The 27,119-nt window shown below is 44.9% G+C and overlaps 1 protein-coding gene across 4 annotated transcripts in view; it reads left to right on the top strand.

Moving 5' to 3' along the window:
• The window catches only part of ZNF777 (zinc finger protein 777), a 30,312-nt gene extending 14,266 nt beyond the window's left edge, over nt 1-16,046 (top strand). For all 4 annotated transcript variants that reach the window (XM_080665338.1, XM_080665336.1, XM_080665335.1 and 1 more), the window contains exons 5-6: nt 8,503-8,754; nt 14,524-16,046. In XM_080665338.1, the coding sequence (XP_080521464.1) occupies nt 8,503-8,754; nt 14,524-15,674 (1,403 nt within the window). In that variant the 3' untranslated portion in view covers nt 15,675-16,046. The remainder of the gene's footprint in view (nt 1-8,502; nt 8,755-14,523) is intronic.
• Nucleotides 16,047-27,119: the final 11,073 nt, after the last annotated feature.

Raw genomic sequence — 27,119 nt, 5'->3', positions numbered from 1 at the left:
ATGCCTCCATTCTCAAAATGGGGAAGTAAACCCAGAAAGGCTCGGGAGCTCCAATATAAGAGAGATGAAGGGAATCCTGGGTGCTGTGGAAACCCTAAAAGACAGCTGTGCACCTGGAAGCAACCAGGCCAGACTGGAGCACATCAAGAGGTTTCAGAAGTTTTTTCTTCAAGTAGCTTGAAATTGAGAAATACCCATTTATTAAATTTTTTTTTTGCGTTGTTTGAGAAGAGAGTTACCGAGCAGGTTTGGGGGGAGAGTTCATAATAGTAAGCCAAGCAAAAAATATATATATATTATTAGTTCCAGGGAAAAGCAAAAAGGATATTGAACAGTGCTTATAGTAGACTGTGTTGATCCAATCGAATTACAAGCTAAACTGGAAGGATCAGGGACTTGGAAGAATATGGCTGGATGGGGAAGAGACGGTCCTTACCTACAACTCTTGGAAGTCAGTAGATTACACTTAAAATTGAAAATCTAAAATCCTCAATAAAATTCTAGCAAATCAGATCCAGCATTACATTAGAAAGATCATACACCATGACCAAGTGGAATTTATTCCAGGGATGCAAGGCTGATACAATATCAGCAAATCAATAAACATGATACATCACATAAGTAAATTGAGAGACAAAAATCACATAATCATATCAATTGATTCAGAAAAGGCATTTGACAAAATCCAACACTCTTTCCTAATAAAATTGAAAATTCAAGGAGTAGCAACCTAAGTATGTTACTTAGAGTTATAAAAGTATGTGACAAAACATCAGCTAGAAGAATTGAAAGTGATTGTCTCCAGGGAGCTAGTAATAAGGAGTTAGGGTGGAGGAAAGCTTATTTATTTATTTTTTTTAATCCTTACCTGAGGATATGTTTTTATTTATTTTAGAGAGAAAGTGGGTGGGGAGAGAGAGAAAGAGAGACATCAATCGGATGCCTCCCATAGGCATCCTGACCGACCCTGAAACCTGGGTATATGCCCTGACCGGGACTCAAACCCCTGGCCTTTCTGTGTATGGTACCACACTCCAACCAACTGAACCACACTGGCCAGAGCGAGGAGAGCTTTTTCTAAGAACAAGTTTTGAAGAACTGTTCAATCTTCTGACCTGTATACATGTATAACTTTTTAAAAAGATTTAAAAAGCTAATATACCAAAAATTTAAAATCTAACAGGAAGTGCAGCCATGAGAAGGTTGGAGAGCCAGTGTGAACTGTCATTTCTTTGCTTAGAGCTGGTAGAGGAGTTGAAACAAAGTTTTATCAAAAAGAAAAAAATAACAGTGCTCACTTGGGCAGCACATATACTAAAATTGGAATGATACAGAGATGATTAGCATGTCCCTTGCTCAAGGATGAAATGAAAATTCATGAAGCATTCCATATTTAAAAAAAAAAAAACACTAGAAAAAATTTAGGGAGTGAAAGTCCCACATAATTCTCCCACAAGTCAACAGTTTATTTCATCCAATTTATGTGCAAACTAGAGGCCTGGTGCATGAAATTCGTGAGGGCAGGGTCCCTCAGCCCAGCCTGCACCCTCTCCAATCTGGAACCCCACGGGGGACGTCCGACTGCCTCTAGCAATCTGGGACCACTGGCTCCTAACCGCTCGCCTGCCTGCCTGCCTGATCGCCCCTAACCACCTCTGCCTGCTTGCCTGATTACCCCTAACTGCTCCCCTATTACCTGATCTCCCCTAACTGCTCCCCTGCTGGCCTGATCACCCCTAACTGCCTCTGCCTCACCCCACACCCGGGACCCAAGATTTCCTCCTCTGGCCAGTTGCAGGCACCCGGGACCCGGGCTGGCTTAGCCCGGGCCAGCTGCAGCCACAGGGGACCGTGGGCGGGTGGCTTTGCCTGGGCTGCAGCCACAGCCACTGGCGCCCAGGACCTCAGGGCAGGCGGCTTGTCCCTCTCCCAAGCTGCAGCCTGGTTGGTCCCATTCCCCTCTCGCAAGCTCATTTGTGCCCCCCCCCCATTCCTCTCTCCCCAGTGTTGAGTGTCTGAGCCATGATGGCGTGAGGGTGTGATGACCATTTGCATATTCTTTATTATATAGGATAGTAACACACACACACATATAAACACACACAGCCTTAATTTTATAAGTGATACATAATTACATACCCATTGTAAAAAATATCCAAACGGGCATAGAAGTGTAATATTGTTTGGCAGCTTGTTTGTTTCAATACTATATCTTTGACATCTTTACATGTCAGAACATATAAATCTATCTTGTTATTTTAAAATAGCAGACTAGAGCATTCTGTGCATTGCTTTCATAATTTATGTAAATAAACTTCCATCCTTGTACACTTAGAGTGATTACAAGTGTCAGTGCTTTATTAAATGTCTTTTATAAATATACTAGAGGCCCGATGCACAAAATTCGTGCAAGGGCCTTGGCCACGGCCCCCGCCTGCTGTGGCAGCAGCTTTGGAAGGAAGGACATCTGAAAGGACATCCGGTCTAATTAGCATATTATGCTTTTATTATTATAGATTTTGTGCACTTGACTGAAACTTATTTAGAAGTATATTTTTTGGGTCAAAGGCTATACCCATTTAAAAATTTAATAGATATTAGCAAATGCCCTTCAAAACAATTGTTCCAATTTATAGACCTTCATCTATGCATGAAACTACCTATTTCCCCACATCCTTGGCAATAGTAGGTATTATTTATCCTTTTATTATTTACTAAAGTGATGAGTAGAAAGAACAGTATTTTGATGTTTTCATTCCAATTCTGTAAAAGTGAAGTTGAGTGTATTTTTAGACCTTTATTAACCACTAGTATGTCTTACTTTATGAATTGCCTATTGTTCTTTTGAACTATTGATTTTTTTATTATTGATTTGTAAAAGCTTCTTAAATATTAAAGATAGTAGCTCTACTTTTTTTTTAAATATGTTTTTATTGATTTTAGAGAGAAGAAGGGAGGGGGAGAGAGAAACGTTGATGAGAGAGAGAAACATCAATCAGTTGCCTTCTACACAGCCCCTATTGGGGATGGAGCCCGCAACCTGGGCATGTGCCATGACCTGGAATGGAACCAGCAACCTCTCAGTGCTTGGGAGGACATTCAACTAACTGAGCCATACCAGCCAGGGCAGCTCTTCTCTGTTTTATGTATTTGAACATGCTCCCAAGTTTATGCTTTAACTTTGTATAGTATTTGTGTGTAGTATAGCTGTCTTACATTTTTATGTGTTCAAATTTATCAATTTTAAGTTTCTGTGTATTTAGATTTAACAGTAATTTTCTTTATGGTGTCTGGGTTTTGTATCAAATGTAGAAATACTTACATGGTCCATTTTATTCAGTAAACACTACGATCACAGGCCTTGCACCTATGTGCTTTTCAAATTCTAAAAAGATATTTGAAACATGGAATAAAATATATTTTGTTCCAGAAAACAAAAATAAAGTTGCAAACTGTAAATTACTGTTTAATTAAATGTTTACAACTTGAACCATATACCAGATTCATTAATTATTAAATTTAGTGTTCACAAACATTTAATGCATTTGAAAACAATTTATCAGATTTTTCCCATCTCATGAAAGTTCTTATGAAGAAATGTGATTACAGAGAAATCATAAATTAAATGTTTCCTATAGCCAAACAATATCAAGGCAAAACTACAAAAATGGTTTCCAAAAAATTATAGTTAATATGGTACATCAAATATGTTTGGATGACTGACTAGACAGCTTCCAGAAGGGATAACTGAGGTCCCTGATGTCTAGGAATAGCCGGTTCCTCAGCTCAAAGTCAAAAAAAAAAAAAAAGGAAGAAAGAAGGAGGGGAAGAAAGAAAGAAAGGGCTGTGCTTTTTTCTAATACTAGTAGATTTTATTATTTATATTTAAATTTTGGATTCATTAGTAATTAATTTTGATATGAAATATATGAAGCTTTTTTTTTCTTCTAGGAAGCCAGTTGTCTCTAATCCATTTGTTTATGTATTTATTTATTTATTAATATATTTGTATTGATTTCAGAGAGAAGGAGGAGAGAGAGAATCATCAATGGTGAGGGAGAATCATTGATTGGCTGCCTCTTGCACGCCCCTACAGGGAATCAAGCCCACAACCCAGGCATATGCTCTGACTGGGAATCAAAATGTGATCTTTTGGTTCATAGATCAATGCTCAACCACTGAGCAACACCAGCCGGGCTTTAAAACTTTTTGAAAAGCTACCTTTGGATAAACTATATTCCCATAATGTATGTGTCTTCAGTTCATTTTTTCAATAGGAGAACAAATTACTACTTATAATTGCAAGTTGGTTATCAATACTCTTTCAAAAGTTGTTTGGGTGGGAGACCTTTTGGGAGAGAAACAACTGGCTTCTCTACTACCTAACAAATGGGAGGGGGTGAAAATGTGTAAATACATGTTTTGAGAGGAAAAGAATTGAAGATCATACTGAGGAATAGAAGAGTACTAGGAGTTCAGAGAAGAGCACAGCTGTGCTCCCTGAAAGCACTGTGAGAGGTTTGGTAGAGTAGGAAATGTTGGAGTAGGATCTTGAAGTAGGGGCAGGTGTTGGAAGGCAGTGATCTTCAAGCTGGGATACCCATGCCCTGATGGTACAAGGCCCAAAAGAGACATAACAGATGGCATTGAAGGTTTAATTTCTGGGTCTTTAGTCCATCTGTTCTCATTCATAAAACCCATCAGCTAGAGTGCTCAGCACAGGCAACCCCTGAAATGCTGGTCCTTGTCTACTGTATCCCCCGCAATTAAAAAAAAAACAAAACTGGTACCTTCCACCCATCTCTACCTTATTATGGAGCATTTCACTTAAGTATAAAAATCCCTCTGGGTCACAAAACAATGAAACAATCCTAAATGTTGGGGTACATGACTAGAAATTCATGCTTTGGGGCCTAGGTGGCAAATTCTCTTGCAAGTGAGATCATTTCCAATACTTTGCTTTTAACAAAATTGAGAGAGAAACTAATTAAGTTGTCAGCTAATAGGTCATTAAAAACAATTTTTGATTTGTTCACCAGGTGCTTTCATAGAATTATAATTCAGAAATTCAAAGAAGAGAGTGATGATTCCCTAACAAAGCTCCTGCCAGCCCATCTATGTATCTATCTAAATGAACTTTCCCAGAGCTTTTATATATAGAAATGAAAAATAGAAATAGCTTGGATTCTGAACTCGGTCTCATTCAAACAATGAGAATATTCATTCTCAGATAAATTAATTAATTGGAGAAAAAAATCCCTATCCATCCTTGTAAGATACTTTTCCAACCAGTTTTTTTTTTAATTGTTTTCTATCTTGAATAATTGTTTATCTTCCTACATTTGTAATAAGTAAAGGTAACTTAAGCCAGGGAAGAAAAAAAAACACTTAGAACCCTGTGGTTATTAGAAATAAAAGCAAAATTAATCTTTCAATTTACATATACGTTTTTGTGGCAGAGTGGTAGATGAGGTGATCAGTAAAAGGCTTCTAAGCATGAAAATGTTTTCTATTAGGATAAAATTCTCTGGGCAAAGTGGGAATGGAAATAGAAGTTCAAGGTGGAAAGGAATGATATATAAAAATTTCAACTATCAAAGAAGAACTTGTTGGTGTGTTTTTTAAGTGAAGAATGGTGGGTTTTAAATTGCTGGGATTCTTAGATTCCATTGGTGACATTAAAGGGTGATGGAAGAGTTTATTTTAAAATATCAATATTTACAATACTCCAGAAATGACATCTTTTGCAGTTACTGAAGCATTTCATATGTTCATTCAAAAAGATGCAGAGGATACATAGTTTTAAAAACATTTAGGGAGGGAGGCTAGCAGCAAAAATATTTTAAGGAGTTTGCCAGGAAGATCTTTTTCTAATGCTGGAGTCATGCTGGACTTACTGCAGAGAGGAGGATTGAGGATAGAGAAGAAAGGGACACAGCTCATGCAGCACACACAGTTCCAGGGGGAAACATGGGCAGAACTAAGGAAGTAAGCAGAGGACTTAGGAGAAAGGAGAGACACTGCTTTATCTGAGATTGGGGGGGCAGGGTGTGGGTTCGAGATGGTGACCTTGAGCTAGATCGGGGGGAAGTCCAAGAGGTAAGTTTGGGTAGAGAATAGGACACTGATGACTTTGGACAGTGAGAAGAGATCTTTAGAAACTCAGTCTGGAGGAAAGAAGCCACAGTCTACATTTAAGGCTGGGGGACGGCATGCAACCTGGGAATATTAGAGCTGCTTTATATTCTGTCTACTCCCAAATGGGCTTAGTTGGTCAATAAGAGGGGAATTAAAGGATTTCCAAATATCAGAAGGAACCCAGTTTGAGGTCATCAGGTATGATTACTAGCATACTTGGTTGGTCCGCTTTCTCAGTGATGTGGTCCACTTGATCTGGGAGTGATGAGAGCATTTGGCAGAAGAATAAAGAGGAGGCTTCGGGGAGGTAGAGACTGTCAGCCTTGTTCACTGGTTTTCTGGCTCCTTCCTTCCTTCCTTCTTTCCTTCCTTCCTTCCTTCCTTCCTTCCTTCCTTCCTTCCTTCCTTCCTTCCTCTCACCTGAAGATCTTTTTCTATTGATTTTTAGAGAGAGTGGAAGAGAGAGAGAAATATCGATGTGAGAGAAAGACATCAATTGGTTGCCTCCTGTACAAGTCCCCACCAGGGCCCGGGCCCAGGAGGAGCCTGCAACGGAGGTACATGCCCTTAACCGGAATTGAACCTGGGACCTTTCCATCCACAGGTGATGCTCTATCCACTGAGCCAGACGGGCTGTGGCATAATTTCTCCTCTTTTTTTCCATAGTACTTACCACCTTCTAACATACCATAGAACTTATTGGTTATTTTTATTGCCTTAAGTAGGATATATGATGCAGGGAGCTCTGCTTTGTTCACCAGTGTATCCCAAGTCACTAGAACACTGCATAGTTTGTGCTCAATAAATATCTGTTGAGTAAGCATTCAATGAAAGAACAGATATGTTTATGCATTATACATTTATAATTTCCTTAATTAACAAAGTGATGTTCAGCTTGTAAGGGGGGTTATGTTGGCACAACTGAGAGGGAAGAAAATAAAGTGGAACCTCTACCTCACACCATACACAAAACAAAAATAAATTTCAGGTGCAGTAAAGACTTAAGTGTACATAATTAAACAACAGAAACCTTGGAATAAAATCTAGGAGACCAGCCCGGGCAGCATGGCTCAGTGGTTGAGCATCAACCTATGAACCAAGAGGTCACGGTTCGATTCCTGGTCAGGGCACACGCCCAGTGGGGGGTGTGCAGGAGGCAGCCAATCGATTCTCTCTCATCATTGATGTTTCTATCTCTCCCTCTCCCTTCCTCTCTGAAATCAATAAAACTATATTTAAAAAAAAAGAAACTGGAAAACTAACAAAAATAAAACAAAATCTAGGAGACCAGATGAACCATCTAGGATGGGGCAGACCCTCTTAACTAATGCAAAAAACTCAGGAGCCATAAAGAGAAAGAGGGACACATTCAACAATATGAAAACTTTAAGGAATATGAGTGGTAGAAGGCAACAGAGTCAGCAGACAAATGATAGATTTAGAGGAAGTATTTGAAATGTTGATAAGAGCAAATGGGTTATCTTTAACACAGAAATCAAAGGACTCTTAAAAATTGAGCAGAACACCATAGAATCAAATCTAAAAGGCTAATAAAGAAATGATATTTAGATAAACTTAGGGACATGGAATTAAAGTATCAAAAGTTATCACTTTATACCCATCTGAGGAAAGTTAAAAGTACATGGTGTCTGTTGCTGGCAGAGATGTGGGGAAATTACGTTCTCTTGCTGGGCTGGTAGAAATCTGAATTGTCACAGTCTTGTTGAAAAGCAGTCTGATGACATTCATCAGAATTAAAAATACACCTCGTGGCTTTGCATTACACTCCTGGGACTCAGAAATAAAACCGCAATTTTGTAGTTAGAGATATAAATAAACAAATGTTTATTGCAGAATGGTTCATCATGGCAAAAAACTGGGAAGAAAAGGTGAATGTTCTTCAGTAAGGGACTAGTTGAAGACATTACAGTATCATTCTCATGATAGTGTGTGTGCAATATTCAAAAGGAATGCATTAGCCTACCTGTAGAGAAAGGTACTAGGTTAGTTACAGGGTTACCTGGGAAGGTCATAACTATGAAATGGGAAATGAGGGGAAGAGGAAAGCAAATTAAAAGGAAAAAAATACTGTACTAAAGGACAAAAAAGTATGCCATAATCCCCTTTACGTAAAATGATGCCTGTGTAGGTAATGACATTTGAAATTAGCCTTCAGACTTATAGGCAAGTTTTTAAAAAAGTCAGGGCAATGTGTCCAGAAAATTCTATGTCTAATCAATGCCAACTTAGTATTACATTTCTTCAGGAAATATAAGAGTTTTTGAAATGTAAATTCTAGAGCAGGTAGAATGAATGTGTTCTGGGTTCTTCTGTCTCCTTCCCCACCACTCGACCTTCTCTCAGCCCATGACGGCATCGTGATTAAGATTGAGGTGCAGACCAATGACGAGGGCTCAGAGAGCTTGGAGACGCCGGAGCCCCTGATGGGACAGGTGGAAGAACATGGCTTCCAGGACTCGGAGCTGGGTGACCCGTGTGGAGAGCAGCCAGATCTGGACATGCAGGAGCAGGAAAACATGTTGGAGGAGTCCACAGAAGGCTCCGGCGAGTTCAGCGAGCTCAAGCAGATGCTGGTGCAGCAGAGAAACTGCACAGGTCAGTCGGGGCAGGGACACTGATGGTTCGACAGGTGTGACAGAAACCAAGCACAACATCAGGTACAAGCTTCCTGCCTCAGGGTTTATGAGCATCTGTCTCTGGGCTAGGGAAGAGGTGTTAAAGCCAAATACTAGGTCAGGCAGGAGAAGGTCAAATGAATTGCCCAAGATAGTGGCAAAGCTAAAACTTCCCTGTGCTGACATGTCCTTGATTGTTCTTATGTCACACTAGATCTCTCACCTGACTTGAAAATTTCAACCCTTGGAGAGCACTTTTTTTGTTTTGTTTTGTTTTGTTAATCCTCACCTCAAGATCTTCTTTTCATTGATTTTTAGAGAGAGTGTAAGGAAGGGGAAGAAAAAGAAATATCGATGTGAGAGAGACACGTCAGTTGGCTGCCTTCTGCACGTACCCAGGACTCTTTAGTCCAAGGACCGATGCTCTAAACACTGAACCAAACTGGCTAGGGCCAGAGCACATTTTATATATATACTAGAGGCCCGGTGCACAGATTCATGCACCGGTGGGGTCCCCCAGCCTGGCCTACGCCCTCTCACAATCCGGGACCCCTCAGGGGATGTCAGACTGCTGGTTTCGGCCCAATCCCCGCAGGAGGCCTGGCTTATGAGGATCAGGCCGAAACTGGCAGTCCGACATCCCCCCGAAGGATGTAGTAGTGCGTGAAGCGTCAGGCAGCTGGGGAGGAGCCGCTCGCACTCATCCTGGCCCCGCTGCGCATGCTGCCGCCAATAGCGCTGCCACGGAGGCAGGAGAGGCTCGCGCCGCAGCAGCTGTGCTTATCAGGCATGAGCCTGGCGTCTGGTGCCTATTGGTCAGCTGAGTGGCGCTCCTACTGTGGGAACGCACTGACCACCAAGGGGCAGCTCCTACGTTGAGTGTCTGCCCCTGGTGGTCAGTGCATATCATAGCAATTGGTCAACTGGTGGTTCAGTCGTTCGGTCACTTAGGGTTTTATATATATAGACTAGAGGCCCAGTGCCCAATATTCATGCACTGGGGTGGGGGGTCCCTCTGCTCGGCCTGCACCCTCTTACAGTCCGCAAGCCCTGGGGGGATGTCCACCTATGAAATTCGTGCACTCGGGGGGGGGGGGTCCCTCAGGCCAGCCTGCACCCTCTCACAATCTGGGAGCCCTGGGGGGATGGCCAACTGCCACAGAGGTGAGAGAGGCTCCCACCAACACCGCTGTGCTCACTAGCTGTGAGCCCAGCATCTGGCTCAGGGGGCAGCTCCTGCATTGAGCATCTGCCCCCTGGTGGTCAGTGCACGTCGTAGCAACTGGTTGTTCTGCCGTTTGGTCAGTTTGCATATTAGCCTTTTATTATATAGGATATTTTATTTCAGAGAGGAAGGGAGAGAGAGAATCATCAATGATGAGAATCATTGATTGGCTGCCTCCTGCACGCCCCTTACAGGAGGTCAAGCCCGCAACCTGGGCATGTACCCTGAATGGGAATTGAACTGAGAACTCCTGGTTCATAGGTAGATGCTCAGCCACTGAGCGACACTGGCTGGGCAAGAGCACGTGTTTTAAAACAACTGACTGTGCTTTTTGTAGTAGAATCTAGGCATCATTTTTGTTTAATTATAAAATTTCAGGGTCATCATTCTGCAAACTTGTGAGTCCAAGGAGAATAGTAGAGAAGTGGGCTTGCACAGCCTCATCCCAGGACATCTTTTTTTTATTATTTATTTATTTATTTATTTATTTATTTATTTATTGTTTGAAGTATTACAAATAGGAGTACTATGTCTCCTTTTTTTTCCCCCATTGACCTCCCCCCTGGCCTTCCCTACCCCCCAGTACATGCCTTTATCTGCCCCCCCCCCCCCAGTGTCTTGCATCTATTGGTTATACTTATATGCATGCGTACAAGTCCTTCGGTTGATCTCTTACAGCCAGGACATCTTTTGTGGTCATTTTCTGATGCTGAACCAACCATCCCTGCATTCCTAAGAAGAAGCCTTACGTGATCGTGATGGTGTCTTTCTTAAACACATTATTAGACCTAGTTAGCTATTTTATACAGGAGCTTTATAACTACATTCATAAATAAAATGAACCTGAAGTTTTCTTGAATCATCCTCATCTGTATTGGAAACAATATTGTAGTAGACTTAACAAATGATCTGGAAAGCTTTTGCTCTTTTCTCTATATTCTGAAAGTAATGTATAAGATAATAACTAAGTATGTTCCTTGAATTTTTGGTAGAATTCACTTGGGTTTGGATAATTTGATTATGTGTGAAAGTCAACCATCATAGCAATTTACATATTCTTTATATTTAGAAATATGTCCACATCCATTTTCTATTTATTTATTTTCCAATTTTTATTTATTGAGTTGAGAGAGAAACATTGATTTGTTGTTCCCCTATTCATGCATTCATTGGTTGCTTCTCATATGTACTCTGACCTGAGATCAAACCCACAACCTTGGCATATCGGACGACACTAACCAACTGAGCTATCTGGCCAGGGCTTTTTAGTTAGGTTTTTAAAGTATTATGTTAATTTTTAAAAGTTTTTTCATTTTATCTGTAGATGATTCCTTTGCAGTTTGCCTTTTTGCATCTAATAAAATGTGGACATCCTTGGTCAAAAAATGTGGATCTAGTTCCTTATTTTTATTTTTTAAACATTTTTTATTATCCTCACCCAAGGATATATGTATATATATATTTTTTTTTAAATATATTTTATTGATTTTTTACAGATAGGAAGAGAGAGGGATAGAGAGTTAGAAACATTGATGAGAGAGAGACATCGATCAGCTGCCTCCTGCACGCCCCCTACTGGGGATGTGCCCGCAACCCAGGTACATGCCCTTGACCGGAATCGAACCTGGGACCCTTCAGTCCGCAGGCCGATGCTCTATCCACTGAGCCAAACGGGTTAGGGCTATATATATTTTTTTAATTGTAGAGAGAGGAAGGGAGAAGGAGAGAAAAAGAGAGCAACATCAATGTGAAAGAGAAAAATTGATTGGTTGCCTCCCATACATGCCCCAATTAGAGATCAAACCAGCTACCTAGGTATGTGCCCTGACCAGGAATCAAACCTGCAGTCTTTTGGTGTATAAGAGAATGCTCCAGCCAACTGAGCCACACCAGCCAGGGCTAGCTCCTTATCCTATACTAGAGGCCTGGTGCACAAAATTCGTGCACTCGGGGGGATCCCTCAGCCTGACCTGCACCCTCTCCCAGTCCAGAAGCCATTGGGGGATGTCTGACTGCTGGCTTGGCACTGCTGCGGAGGCGGAAGAGGCTCCCGCCACTGTCATGGCGCGTGCCAGCCATGAGCCCAGCTTCTGGCTGAGCCGTGCTCCCCATAAAAGGCTAATATGCAAATCGACCGATCCATGGAAGGACTGGTCGCTATGACACGCACTGACCACCAGAGGGCAGACGCTCAATGCAGGAGCTGCCCCCTGGTGGTCAGTATGCTCCCACAGGGGGAGTGTTACTCAGCCAGAACCTGGGCTCATGGCTGGTGAGTGCAGTGGCAGTGGCGGGAGCCTCTCTTGCCTCTGCAGCAGCGCTAAGGACCCCTCAGGGTATGTCCGACTGCCGGCTGTGGGGAGTGGGCCTAAGCCGGAAGTCAGACATCTCCCAAGGGGTCCTGGACTGCGATAGGGCACAGGCCGGGCTAAGGGAACCCCCCTCCCCCCAGTGCACAAATGTTGTGCACCGGGCCTCTAGTTTTTAAATAACTGCATGCTATTTCAGAAGTCTTTTTTAATATACCGGGTTGTCTTTCACAAAAGAATAGTGAAAGACACAAAGCAAATTGTGAGTAGATGCTAAATTAGACCTGCATAATAGAAATTCCAGATTGTCCTTTGAACAGTCCCCACTAATTCTAGTAGAACCTTAGAAAGTTACTAAATAGTCCTTTTGGGATTTTGAGCCATGAATTTTAGGGCCAGATGTTCCATTCTTATTTCATTAAGAAAAAACAACTCTGATGCTGAAATCATTGAGATTCTCTCCCTCTCCCTTCCTCTCTGAAATAAAATATGTAAATATAAAATGTGCTGGAGAGTCTGAATTCTCCAAGGCCCATACTTCCCTCTCCTTCACAAACAGCCCTGGATAAACACCAGGGCAACTAGTTACCAACCTTGAAAGCTGCTTCTTCCTTCCCTGTCTTTTAAGCATTGTGTTCCTAGGACCTTCTAGGATACTTCCTGTCAAGAATCCTGACAGTACTGAGGCAGTGTTGTCATATGGAGCTCAGCACATCTGTGTTCTGACTATTACACTGCATTTTTTTGGCTTCAGAGGAGTAGTAGAAAGTGCTATGGCCTAGCAGTCACTAATAAACTTACAAGACCTTGCCAGTCAGACACTGCCAGCTTCAGTTTCTCTGTCAGTTGAAGGGATTGAGTAAGTGGGTCCCAAATTGCAAGCTCTGGAAGTTCTGACTTTATATACTTTACTTGGGAACACAACTTGATATCTACAGTCTTGGATGCCCCATGTCTGTGAAATGGGGATAAGATATTGTGAATATGGAAAGAGAGAATAGATATGAAGTGCTTTGAAAAAGTTCTCTGTTTGCTTTTAAGAATTCCATAAATGCAGACTGTTATTGCATCTTGCATCTCACAGGTGGGATTAGAAAAGTGAGTGACTTTCTCAGATCACACAAAGTCGGTCAGTGTGACTAAAAATAGAAACCCCCATTAACTGTGTTTAGGGAGTACCAAATAAGTACAAGGCACTTGAGAAAACTCAAACAGGCGTGGGAGGCCACTCCTTTTCTCTAGGACTTACATTCTCGTGGGCCACAGGAACACAGCCTTATTTAGGTTTTAAAGGACCAGACAGGGTGGAGGGGGGATAGGAGAGACATCCATTAGTGGGAGTGTTTGTGGCACTCACACCAGGGCTTGTGGGAAAGGCAGAGGAAACCCCCTACCCCAGCTTCAGGGTTGATAGAGCCTGACTGTGCAGGTGAGTCATCCACCCACCTGTGCAGGTGAGATGCTGCAGGGGAAGGCCAAGTTCTTGGTCCTGGGGAGGTGCACCAGCACATGCTGAGGGCTGCAGGTTGGGATGATCAGGGAAGGTTTTAGGGAGAAGAGAGGATTGGAGCTGGGTGTTTATTGATGGGCACGATTTGGAGACATGGGAATGGGGCCGGGTGGGGGGCGCGGTGAGTAAAGGCACCTGAGGAGCAATCTCCAGTTGAGTCAGAAAAGATGTAGCCAGTGGGGCTGAGCTGAGTTCGGGTAAAGGAGACCCGGTGACAACTTAATGAGTCAAGACCCTTCGGATACAGGGGAAAGAAACCCAATCCTTAAGTAGCTTAAATGGAAAATTAGTTTATGGGCTTGAATAACTGGTAGGTTCACATGTATGCCAACCTCAGCACCTGGATCTGGGGGCCCCCTCAACAGGACTCACATACTGGTGTTCTTTCCTGCTGATTACTAGTAATGTGGGAAATGAGCACCAGCAACTCCATCTTCCCTGCTTCCCCTACTAAAGTTCCAAGAGAAGTTCTGGGCTCATTCCTGAACCAAATGGGTATATTGGTTAATTATCCAACCCTGTGGCTGTGGGGATCACAGGTGGCGGGCATTGGAAAGTCTTGTCCCAAAGGAAGGAATTAGGGCAACAATATTTGTGCCATGCTTGTTGGTGAGGATGGAGTGATGCTTACCTAGATTCGCGTTACCAGAGCTAGGCAGCAGCTAATGTCTTCTTGCTGTCTCTCCCTCCCTGTGTCTGGAGCAGAGGGGATCGTGATCAAAACCGAGGAACAGGAGGAGGAGGAGGAGGAGGAGGACGACGATGAGCTGCCGCAGCACTTGCAGGACCTCGGGGAGCTGTCCGGGAGATACAGCGCCAGCATGTACCAGACCCCGCTGCCAGGGGAGCTGTCCCCTGAGGGCGAGGAGAGCCCCCCACCCCTGCAGCTAGGAAATCCCGTGAAGAGGCTGGCGCCCGTGTCCCACGGCGACCGGCACATGAGCGACAATCGGAGCTCCTCAAGCCAGCAGCAGCGGAACCGGCGTGGAGAGCGGCCCTTCACCTGCATGGAGTGCGGCAAGAGCTTCCGGCTGAAGATCAACCTCATCATCCACCAGCGCAACCACATCAAGGAGGGGCCCTACCAGTGCTCTGAGTGCGAGATCAGCTTTCGGCACAAGCAGCAGCTCACGCTGCACCAGCGCATCCATCGCGTCCGTGGAGGTTACGTGTCGCCTGAGCGTGGGCCAGGCTTTGCTTCCAAGCACACGCTCAAGCCACGCCCCAAGTCGCCCAGCTCGGGCAGTGGCGGCGGTCCCAAGCCCTACAAGTGCCCCGAGTGCGACAGCAGCTTCAGCCACAAGTCGAGCCTGACCAAGCACCAGATCACGCACACGGGCGAGCGGCCCTATACATGCCCGGAGTGCAAGAAAAGTTTCCGCCTGCACATCAGCTTGGTCATCCACCAGCGTGTGCATGCGGGCAAACACGAAGTCTCCTTCATCTGCAGTCTGTGCGGCAAGAGCTTCAGCCGCCCTTCTCACCTGCTGCGCCACCAGCGGACTCACACGGGCGAGCGGCCCTTCAAGTGCCCCGAGTGCGAGAAGAGCTTCAGCGAGAAGTCCAAGCTCACCAACCACTGTCGCGTGCACTCCCGGGAGCGCCCACACTCCTGTCCAGAGTGTGGCAAGAGCTTTATCCGCAAGCACCACCTGCTGGAGCACCGGCGCATCCACACGGGCGAACGGCCCTACCACTGCGCAGAGTGTGGCAAGCGCTTCACGCAGAAGCATCACCTGTTGGAGCACCAGCGCGCCCACACAGGCGAGCGGCCCTATCCCTGCACGCACTGCGCAAAGTGCTTCCGCTACAAGCAGTCGCTCAAGTACCACCTACGGACCCACACAGGCGAATGAGCCGCCGCCCAGCCTGCCAGCCCAGAGGCCTGAACCCAGCGGGCAGGGCACCCCCCGAAGCCCCCAGCCCCTTTGCTGTCGAGCCCCCCTCTCCTTTCGTCCCTTCTCCCAAGGACACAGGAGTCCTGAGACCAGGTCGCTTGCTGCCGTGTTTACCGGGGCTCCAGGGGTGGGGAGAGCTTGGACCTGGGGGAACCCCTTCGGGCTGTTAATTTCCTTGACAATAAAATGGATGAAACCAATCAGCACGGGGGGAGTGATTTGGCCGCCTGCCACTGGGAGGGGCGGTGCAGGGGCACTTAGTTGGGGATAGAACTTTATAATTACCTTTTGGATACTGTGGTTCTATTTGATAATAATAGAGTAATTTTTAAAAGATGAGTGTTTCCTGTTTGCCGTTTTTGTTTGGTTTTGAAGGGGAGGGTTTGAGAAGGTGGCCAAGGGACATCATATGCCTAGTGTCAGTTCTCTTTGAGTCCCTTTTTTGTGCTTATCCCCTATGTTGGATGGTGAAGGGGACGCAGATCCCACTGATTATAAAATCGAAGAGAGACAGGGCAAAGGAGCTTGAAACAGTGAATGGGCCTGTGGAAGTGTAGAAGCTTCTGGAGCCCTGATGTTGGCGGACAAGTGGGAGTTCAGGGGGAGGCAGGAAGAGTGACAGGTCTAGGAAAGATGGTCCTACAGCTAAAGCTGGGTGCTTCCCTCAGGACCAAGCAGCCTGCTGAGCTTGAAATATAGCTAGAGGGTGGTGTGGCTGGTGGCAGGGAGGCATAGGGAAAGGGGAGCAGAGGCCTCTGGTGCCAGTCTTAGGGGAAACCATAAAAGAAGACACCATTCGGAACGTGTTTGTTTTTTTTGTTTGTATGTTGCCCCAAAACTACTCTCTCTAGATTTGTTACATGCATGAATGCACCCTGGTTTCCCTATGTATTCATTACCAATTGCCATCCAGCGAGGCCTAGAGAAAATGACTCATTCTGCTCCTGGGTTTGGCAGTGACCCAGAGAGAATTCAGGTAATATGGGCCGGTTCATGGAGGCTAGCCGAGTGCCCCACTCCTCCATGAGAACTGGGGAGGCCAGACTTCTGCTGAAGGCAGAGAGACTGACTTGAGAGACAAGAAGTAGGCAGACTTAAGTCGTGAGTCTGGGAGTGGGGAGGGGGGCCAACACAGGAGAATTAGAGGGAGGAGATGCTACACTATTGTCTGAAAGGACCATAGCCGCCTCTCCTTGTAAAGATGCATAAACTGAAGCACGGAAAGGGGAAGTGATGCCCAAAAGCTGATACTTGAAAGGATATGACTTTTCTGTTGACACTGAAAATTTGTAAAAGGATGGTAAGGACATCAGGGCAAGCAGCCAGAGGAGGGGCAGAGGCTGGGTTGGCACAAAGAGCTGGAGAAGTGGCCAGTCTCAACCCAGGTCTCCAGAACCAGCTGGAGAGGAATCACATCCAGAAGCAGGGACTTATATGCAGGAAACAGAGTGCCAAGCACACAGTGCTCTGCCGACTACAGGAGCTGGAGAAGTCAGAACAGCTCCGTGGAGGTGGATCTGTGGGCTGGGAGGATTCCATAGATGAGGAAAATGAGGAAGGCCTTTGGGTGGGGGTATTCCAAAGTGTGGAAGTGTAGAAAGTGGGCTCCAATTGATGAGAGAACAGTGATTGATTTGGGTGAGAACTTATGGAGAGAAAACAGGGTCAACAAGGTTGGCTTGGAGTAGACCTGGGGTGCAGAGGGATCTCAGACTTCAAGACTGGAGTTTGAATTGATTTTTTATGAGAAATCATTGAAGACTGCTGAGCAGGAGAGAACATTGATGCAAATAGATGGCAAGAGACTGAACCTGGAGAAAGAATCCTATCATAGTCAGACATGGGAGAACCAGCTGTATTCAATGGACGGGTCATGACAATGTTTAAGGATGGCTGAGGAAATGGCTCTTTTGAACACCAGCGTATTTGAAGCCTTGAAGAGATGTTAGCAGAGATTTTTTGGAAATATTTAGTGGAGGGCCACTGCTGCTCCAAATCTTGACTAGTCCTGGAATTTGAGGACCAAAGAGTGCTGGAAATGTTCTGACTCGAGTGAAAGACCATGACGTTTGGGATGAAATCCAGGATAGAAACTCAGAGAGTAACTTCATTTGTTATGCATTTACCAAGAATGGTGCTTACAAGCTTTCTTTTTCTAGGCATCTGGTGTAAAGGATTCAGTATAGTCAAAGACTGGTACTTCTTATGTGGAGCTGGGCTGTCAGGGGATCTCTGTGTCCCTATCTCCCTTTCCTGGGCTTTCACCCCCTCTTCAGGCCTCTTCCTTCTAAGCATTCAGCACCCTGTACTCCAGTCGACCCTCTCCTCATCCTGACACCTTGATACCATCATGATTCTCACTTTCCACCTGGCATAAGTTCCATAGTGGTCCGAGGCTGACATCTACAGAGATGGTCACTAAAGTGTGGACAGCCTCTGGGGTCAAGCAGATGTAGATTTCAATTTAGTTGTGTGAACTTGCACAAATTAACAGAATACCAACTTCCGCATCTGTTCAGGGGGATAACAAAGTTCCATTGTTCTGAGGCTTAAATAACTAAAGAATACATACATAGCAAAGGCATTGGCACCTACTAAAGTTTTGGGTTTTTTTTAATATATTTTATTGATTTTTTTACAGAGAGGAAGGGAGAGGGAGAGAGAGTTAGAAACATCGATGAGAGAGAAACATTGATCAGCTGCCTCCTGCACGTCCCCTACTGGAGATGTGCCTGCAACCAAGGTACATGCCCTTGATCGGAATCGAACCGGGGACCCTTCAGTCCACAGGCCGACGCTCTATCCACTGAGCCAAACCGGTTAGGGCCACCTACTAAAGTTTTGATAGAAGTTGGCTAGAAGCTAAAATTTCATTATGAGCTTCTAGCTAATAATGCCAGCTTAATTTCCTAAAAACAAGTTCACGTAGGTGGTGGGCTGGCGGTGTATTTTAAAAGAATGAATCTCTGAAAAGGAAATTTCCCCAGCAGGCAGAAGCGGAAGATTATTTTCATGTGAGGAAGTTCAAATCAAACCACATAGGCAACTACACTGGGTCATGGTGTCATAGTTGGTGGTGGTGGTGGGGGGGGTGGGTTCAACTCACCTTGCAGCCACACGCCAGAGTTTGCAGTGGGTAATACCCTCCTTACTGGGTATCTGGTACTCTTTCATATGCTTCCCAAGAGTGCCCTTAATTTAATTAGAAGGCCAGACTTTCAAACTCCTAAATTGCCACTTGCCACTGGCCCCATGGGGTTCTGTACCAGAAAGAATAATTGCCACTTATTGAGCACATCTTACTTTAGCAGTCTTTGCCTTCTAAACAATGCATAATTCTGCTGTATGCATCGTTTTACTTGTTTTATAGGCGAGGAGCTTGAGGTTCAGAGAGATTAAATAGGCCCAAAGTCACATAGCAATCAAATGGTAGAGCCAGGATTTGAACCTGTATCTTTTTTATTCCGAAGTCCATGTGCTTGGCCACAAAGTTCTTTCCCTGGGACCTGAATGATTACTGAAAAAAGGAAAGCCAGCACCTCTTTTAAATTATTCCATTTCATTCTTAGACAAAATGAAGGAAAACAACATATCAAGCAGAACATGCTCTGTGCCATATGTTTGTCAAAATTATGAATGTAGTAAGAAAATAAAACTTTTAGAGGCAAAAATGGCCTTGGTGTCCAGCCTATGGTTTTCCAACTGGAGAAGTTGAGACAAAGAGGAGCAGGTTGCTTGTGCTGGCTTGGTCACTCATGGGGGTCAGCAAATGGAGCAGGGCCAGGGCCTGGCACCTTAGGGATGCTCATTGTCACACAGCCCCCATTTTTATTAATATATGTGTGCAAAGCATTGTGCTGACCTTCATGGAGAAACACAAAAGGATCGGGAAGCCATCCACTGCCATGACCACACTTAGAACCTGGTGGAGATTCTGTGGCCTAATTCTCTAGACCAGCTGTGGGCAAACTACGGCCCGCGGGCCGGATCCGACTGTTCTACCCGGTTCTCTTGCTCTCCCCTCTGCTCCTTTACTTTGAATTTATATTAGTTCACACAAACACTCCATCCATGCTTTTGTTCCGGCCCTCCGGTCCAGTTTAAGAACCCATTGTGGCCCTCGAGTCAAAAAGTTTGCCCACCCCTGCTCTAGACTCAGCCTTTGGGAGTCTGGAGAGCTGAGACCATCATGGAGACCTGTGGGCGACTGTCTTTGCAGAAAGAGCCACACTTCCATCTTTTCTCTGTCCCTCCTGTTAGGGTAGCTTTATCTAGCCAGGTGTCTGTGGGGACCTTTCCTGAGGCAATGTGGTAGTGGCTCTTCAGATTAAGGAATCAGGGCCAGAGGCCTCTCAGCCCTACTGTTGCCAGGGCAACGGTGAGTCAGGCCAAGGCCTCTCCTCCAGCTTTCTGGAAAGTGTTTTGGTGCTGAGGCCTCTTCTGCTTCCCAGGCATAGTGGGAATCTAGATTTAAGTTTAAAAATTGATTCTGCATTTGCCAGTTCTAGTTAGGTTCCTTGAAGTGAGTATTTTTTGTTAAAACATAACAGAATCTAACCTTTTTATTTCTATTTTCTACGAAGGGTAACTCCAGCCTAAAAGAATTTTTTTAAAAAGGAAGGAAGAGAGGGAAAGGGGTGGGCAGGAGAGAAAGGAAGGAAGAAAAAAAAGAGAGGAAGGGAGGGACGGGGAGGGAGAGGGAGAGAGAGAGAAAGGAAAGAAAGAGGAAAAGAAAAGAAAGGAAGAAAGAGGAAAGAAAATTAAACCAAGTAGTACTGATAGTGAGTGGCATCACGTGAAAACTTCCAGGAAGCAGTCAGACCCTACCCTTGAGTTTATTAGGGATAATAATAACATCACTGGTTCTTACCATGTTCCAGGCACTGTGCTAAGTGCTGTCGTAGTTTATCTTGTGACAACCTCTGAAATCATATTCGTATCCCCTTTTACAGATGGAGTTCAGATGGCCAGAATTTAAACCTAAGTATGTGCTGTTAATTGCTGTTATATACTGCCTCCCAATTTCTTCAACATGGATCTTTAATAAAAAGGCAAGACAGTACTATTTCTCTCTGATTTGCAGCTCTGCCTGTCCTGTGTAAGTACCAGACCTGGCTGAAAGCAGATAGCTCGCTGGCTGGCCAGTCCAGCAACACTGGGACTGGGACCCAGCTCACCTAACTAGGATAGAATGGATATGGCCGGACGCCAAGCTAGCCCCCATTTTAAACTGATTCCCCCCTCTTTCGGAGGAACTTTGGGAAGAGGCTATCTATCAAGGCAAAGGCTCCCTTTTTGTGTTTGTCTCTGATATTGGGACCTAAGAAGCCATTTGTTTAACACTCAGGAAAGGAGTTGAGTGAAGTAGAGTAAAAGGAAAATGCACCCCTATCCTAATAAAATAGCACTCACACCCTGAGTCTAATCTTTTGGGCTTATACTACCTCTTGGGGTTCTCACCATTCCTTCCCCTACTATTACATGCATGAAATGCACTGCTTCTCTTTATAAAATAATGGCCAAGTTCGCAAACTAACTCAAACTGCAAGACAGAAGTACCACAACTGTCTATAAACTAGGGTAGTAGAAGGTTAAATTTTAATGACAAAATGTACCAGTGAAAATTACCCTCACAAGTAATGTTATTTAAATAATGAATTTCAAGATAACAAACTGTTTCCTTCTAGGGTCAGTATAGTCAAATAACTATACAACCTTTTAAAGGACCATATTCAATCAGTTCTTTATTTTCAGGATACACAAATACTAAAGTTATGCCTTCCAAGGATTGAAATGGATTGGATTTAAGCTAAATTCAATTAAGGAAATTAAACAGGTTATGAAATGTGACATTTACCATTCTTTCTCCTACCGAAGGTTTGATCCAAGAACCACAAGATTCCATGATCAAATTTTCTGCAGGTAAATTATTTATGCAAATTCTAAATTCTAAGATAAAAAATTTATGTCTCTATTATCTTCATTGCATGGATGGTCATCACTGAATGTCACATTAATTTTGTCCAAAAGTAAAAGCCGTAAGTTGATTGGCATAGTTACCCCCTGAGCAGTTTAATAACAAATGTCCCACTAAAATTATTATTCCTTTCCCATTTTAACCTAGTGGTTTCCTTTGTTTATCTTGAAGTATTGATGCCTTACCAAGCCAAAGGTTGTGATACATTTTGAAATAAAGCTAGAAAAAATTAAACCTCAAACATTTTAGAGTACCACTAAAAAAGCAAGTCAATATCCAGACCCAATCACACCAATCTCCAGTATATTTGATGCAAACAGTAGACATAGTGAGAAGAAATGGACATGTTTTTCTTGCCCAAATCTCTGCCACTTCTTCAATCTTGGAACAGCATAAACTGCATACAAACTTGCTTGGGTGTTCATTTTACCAAAAAGATTAAGTCAGGTAATAATCGCATAACAAAATTAATTTAACCCCCCTCCCAATAAAAAGGCCATTGTTAGTTTTTTTCCCACTTTAAAGGGATTTCTGAGTTCCAAACAATAAAAACTTATCTTAGAATTGAATGATCCCCTTATTTCTCCAAGAGAAGGTATCAATTCTCATCCATAAATGTAACAGAAGAAATCATTTTGTTTCCCACCCAATAAGAGGACTTTTAACCATCTCCACACCTTCGAAATTAAGTGGATTATTTAGACTAAGTCTTAGAGTTCATCCCCTCCCTATAGAAACTAAATCTCTCATATATTTTTCAAATTCAGGACACAAAGTATCAGGTTTATAATGATTAGCCAAATTTTCTGGGCTTTATGTGTGTTTTCAAGCTGTTGTTTTTAGCCTCAGAATCCCTTGTTTAAATAGAACCATTTTCAGAAGCTACATATGTAAAATAATTGGAGGCAGAGGAGCTGGAATTGGAGTGGGTGGTAGCCAAACCCACCTGCTTGGCCCTCTCTGGGGCCTGGAGGCTGCTCTGAGGGGTCTCAGAGGAGGAAGTTGCTTCAAACCCCTGCCCTGGGCAAATACTGCCCATCCTTCTCCCTTGCTTTAACTTTTCCCAGTCTCAAGCCAAACTCCATATGTTTAATTTATCCAGTGACACATGCCATGCTTACTTAATTCTTTGCTAGGACACAGGATTTCTTAAGTTTATTTCTTCCTTTAAGGGTATATCTGCATTTCAACTCTCTATAATCTCTACTTGACTGAACAGATGGTCTCAGCAGACAGTGCGGAGTCCCTATAACCTCATCTAGGAATCTAGCGAGCTGACACCTACCAAGAATCCCTGGAAGGCAGGGGAAATGGCAGCACAGATGTCCAGAAAAGCCCTGTCAGAAGCTACAAGGATCCCCAAAGTTATTTTTGCAGCAAACGCCTACACTGTGAAGGCAAGGGAAGATTCAGAGGCAAGTTACAGCCCTGCAGGACCCTGGGCCACACAGCCTGACTGCGGGCAGCTCTGACGGTCTCCCTCCCTGCTTCCCTGGGCTCAGTGGGCACACTCAGTGGCATGTGTGCTCAATGTTCCCAAGGACGGGCTCTGTTTCCCTGCTTGCTCCTGGGTCTGGCCCTGCAAAGCACTCCGTAAATGTTAAATGAATGGGCACAAAAGCCACAGATAACAGTGCAGGAAAAAACACAGGTAAAATCCTAAATCTTTGTCCTGTTGGGATGCAGATAACTTTCTTCATTAAAGGTAATCCAAAACCTTTAAAATATATAATAAACATGTCTTGTATTATTTCCTCTGCTATTAGGTAGAGCTCCCATCACTACCAAATCCTCTTACCACAGTCGCAAGGTGCCTCCGGCGATGACAGAAGTCCTCTGGGATGCTGGGCCTTTGAAGGAAGGTCACCCAGCCCCCTGAGAAGGAGTCAGGGGCAGGCAGCAGAGCTGGACTGCAGGGAGATGGAGCCGTTGGCATCTCCCTGGCATCCAGGCGCCCTCCAACCCTTCCTCTGCTGGCTGTGAGCTGTCACGTAGTCACTGGTCTGTTTGCACAGGCTTTCTCTCGGTAAAGTCGCCTCGCTCTGCTGTGAGCTCCTGCTCTCTGCAGCAGCGGCATATACATACCCATACGGCACAACATTGAGGCGTCGGGACCCCCAGGAAGCGGCCTCTCCCAATCCCAGGTTCCCAACCCCTTGAATACGTCCCTGGAGTCCCGCAGAGCCAGGTCCCCACTGGGACAGCCCTGTCCTGTCCTCAGCCTCCCTCGTCGACCTCCTGCCTCCATCTCTTCCTGTCTGAGACTCCATGCACCCCTCCGTCTGGGCCCGAGTGAGCACCTGTGAAATGAGGACGTGCAGTGTCTTACCACAGGGGCGCTGGAGGCGATGCGACGGGACGACGGGGGCTGTGGTTACTAAAAACCACTACGTATTTCTTAATAGATTTATATTTTAAATAAATGTATGTGTAGTTTGTAAATTTGATTTCTAATGGCTTGAATTATTTGAATTCCTCGTCCCGAGCCTCCGCTCGCCAACCGGCGGACCCTGCCGAGCGCGCCCTGGTCCGGCGGCGCCCTCGCCACGTGGGGCCGCCGGCCGTGCTGCCCCCTGGCGGCCGGAGCCGGAGGCCCAAGGCCGGCGCCGCACCTGGCCGCCCGCGGCCGCTCTAGGAACGCCGGCCCCTCGGTGGTGGCGCGAGGGAATGTCGGGCGCCTGGGAAGGGCCGTCCCGTGGCCCTTCCTGCGGGGTAGTCCCGGAGCCGGGATGCTGCACCCGGAGACCAGCCAGAGTCTCCCTTGTTTTCTGGTTTCCTCCCACGCCGGCCCGCTGGGGCCCGTGATTGGCGCAGTTGCGGGTGGGTGGTGCGCACACAAAGGGCAGGTCTTTGGGCCCTGCAGGGTGCGACGCAGCCGAGCTAGCCCCACCCCGAGGGCGCAAAGCCACTACGGAGGACAGGGGTACAGAGGCAATGCCGGGGGCGCGGGGACAAAGAAGGGAGGGATGGCCCCAGGAATTTACCCGAGTGTCTGGGTTTATAAAATCCTTTCCCGGGCAGCCGTTCCTTCTATCGACTGTCAGTTAAGCTAGTGGCAGATGCATTTCCACCATGTGCAGGTGGATGGACCTTGAGAGGCGCCCTGGTGATGGACTGGACCTTTTCTGGTCCTTGAAACATTTTCAAATATTTGTCTAGTTATGTCCAAGAGGTGGACTTGCACTGTAAAAAGGTATAAACACTTTTTTTAAAGGGTTTTTATGCATATTGCCAAACCCATCTCCAGAAGGCCCACCAGTTTACACTTGTTCTTTGGTGGGTACCTGCAGGCAGAGGTGAGAATTGGGAAGGCGGTCCCTTGAGGGAGAGGGAGGACACAGAATCACTTGGTTCTTTGTGAGTGATGACCATGGCATTGGAACGGTGGCCTGCGCCAATATTGTGAGGCCTGACTCAGTGCTTTGGGAACATTGGGCCAGAGGAATCCTTTGAAAATGCACATTTGCTCATAGTGTTCTGTGGTGTTTGTTTTGTTTTGTTTTTTGGTTAATCCTCACTGGTTGGTTGGCTGCCTCCTCCTTGACCAGGAATTGAACCCGTGACCCTTCTGTGCGCAGACAGATGCTCTAACCACCGAGAATATCAGCCAGGGCCCTAAGAGTAGTGGTTCCCATTGCTCTTGGGGTAAAATCCGGAATCCCCTGAAGGCCCACCAGGCCCTACCTGCCTCTCCAGCCCTATCTTTTTTTTTTTCATTGTATTCATTCTTTATTTTTTTTTATTTTTTTTAAATAAATCTTTATTCAGATTATTACAATTATTTCTCCTTTTTCCCCCCATAGCTCCCCTCCACCCCTTTCCCACCCCACCTTCTGCCCTTACCTCCCCCCACTGTCCTCATCCATAGGTGTATGATTTTTGTCCATTCTCTTCATGAACCCCCCATACCCCTTTCCCCCTGAGAATTATCAGTCCACTCCCTTTCTATGCCCCTGATTCTATTATATTCACCAGATTATTCTGTTCCTCAGGTTTTTAATTCACTTGATTTTTAGGTTCGCTTGTTGATAGATATGTATTTGTTGTTCATAATTTTTCTCTTTACTTTTTTCTTCTTCTTCTTCTTAAAGAATACATTTCAGCATTTCATATAATACTGGTTTGGTGGTGATGAACTCCTTCAGCTTTTTCTTATCTGTGAAGCTCTTTATCTGCCCTTCAATTCTGAATGATAGCTTTGCTGGGTAGAGTAATCTTGGTTGTAGGTTCTTGCTATTCATCACATTGAAAATTTCTTGCCACTCCCGTCTGGCCTGCATAGTTTCTGTTGAGAAGTCAGCTGACAGTCGTATGGGTGCTCCCTTGTAGGTAATTAACTGTTTTTCTCTTGCTGCTTTTAATATTCTCTCTTTGTCTTTTGCCCTTGGCATTTTAATTATGATGTGTCTTGGTGTGGTCCTCTTTGGATTCCTTTTGTTTGGGGTTCTGTGGGCTTCCTGGACTTGTAAGTCTATTTCTTTCACCAGGTGGGGGAAGTTTTCTGTCATTATTTCTTCAAATAGGTTTTCAGTATCTTGCTCTCTCTCTTCTTCTGGCACCCCCATAATTCTGATGTTGGTACGCTTGAAGTTGTCCCAGAGTCTTCTTACATTATCTTCAACTTTTTGGATTTTTTTTTTTTGCTTTTTGCTTTTTCAGTTGAGTGTTTTTTGCTTCTTTGTATTTCAATTCTTTGACTTGATTCTTGTGTTCCTCTATTCTGTTTCTGGGTCTCTGTATAATATTTTTTATTTCAGTCAGTGTATGTTTAATTTCTAGTTGGTCCTTTTTCATATCTTCGAGGGTCTCGTTATATTTATCGGCCTTTTCTAGGATATTCTTAAAAAGTCTTATAACCGTGGTTTTGAATTCTATATCCAGTCGTTTGTTTTCCTCCATTTCTTTCGTTTATGATCTGATTCTTTGACCTCGCATTTTCACTGATTCCCTGAGTTGGTAAGGTAGATATTTGTGCTAGGTTTCCAATATGGCCCAGTGGGTCTGCTTCCCCAGTTAACCTGAGGTGGACACTCTTGGTGCACCCCTTTGTGGACTGTGTGTACAGCCTTGTTGTAATTAAGTCTTTATTGTTGTTGTTGGTATCACTGGGAAGAATTGACCTCCGGGCCAGTTGGCTGTAAGGATCAGCTGTGTCTATGCTGGGAGAAGCCCGGTGCTGGAGACAGCCCTATAGGATTAGACTTGCTAAATTGCAATAGCCTCTGTGCTCAGCTTGGATGGGGTGGAGCCTCAGTCTTGGCTTCCTGTCAGCCCCGCTCCTGCGCGCACGTGCGCTTTCAGTCCTCCGCCTTCCCCAGCTCGAGTCTCCGCCTGAGAGTCCAGACTCCCCCCACAAGAGCGTGGGTCCCCAGGGGCTCGCCTGGAACCGGGGTTCACTGCAGTCAGAACTGGGGCACAGTGCCATC

The sequence above is a fragment of the Plecotus auritus genome (genome assembly GCF_963455305.1).
Source record: "Plecotus auritus genome assembly, chromosome: 4".
Lineage (NCBI taxonomy): Eukaryota > Metazoa > Chordata > Mammalia > Chiroptera > Vespertilionidae > Plecotus > Plecotus auritus.
Note: the sequence above shows the minus strand (reverse complement) of the source record. Positions and strands in the feature narration are given on the sequence as shown.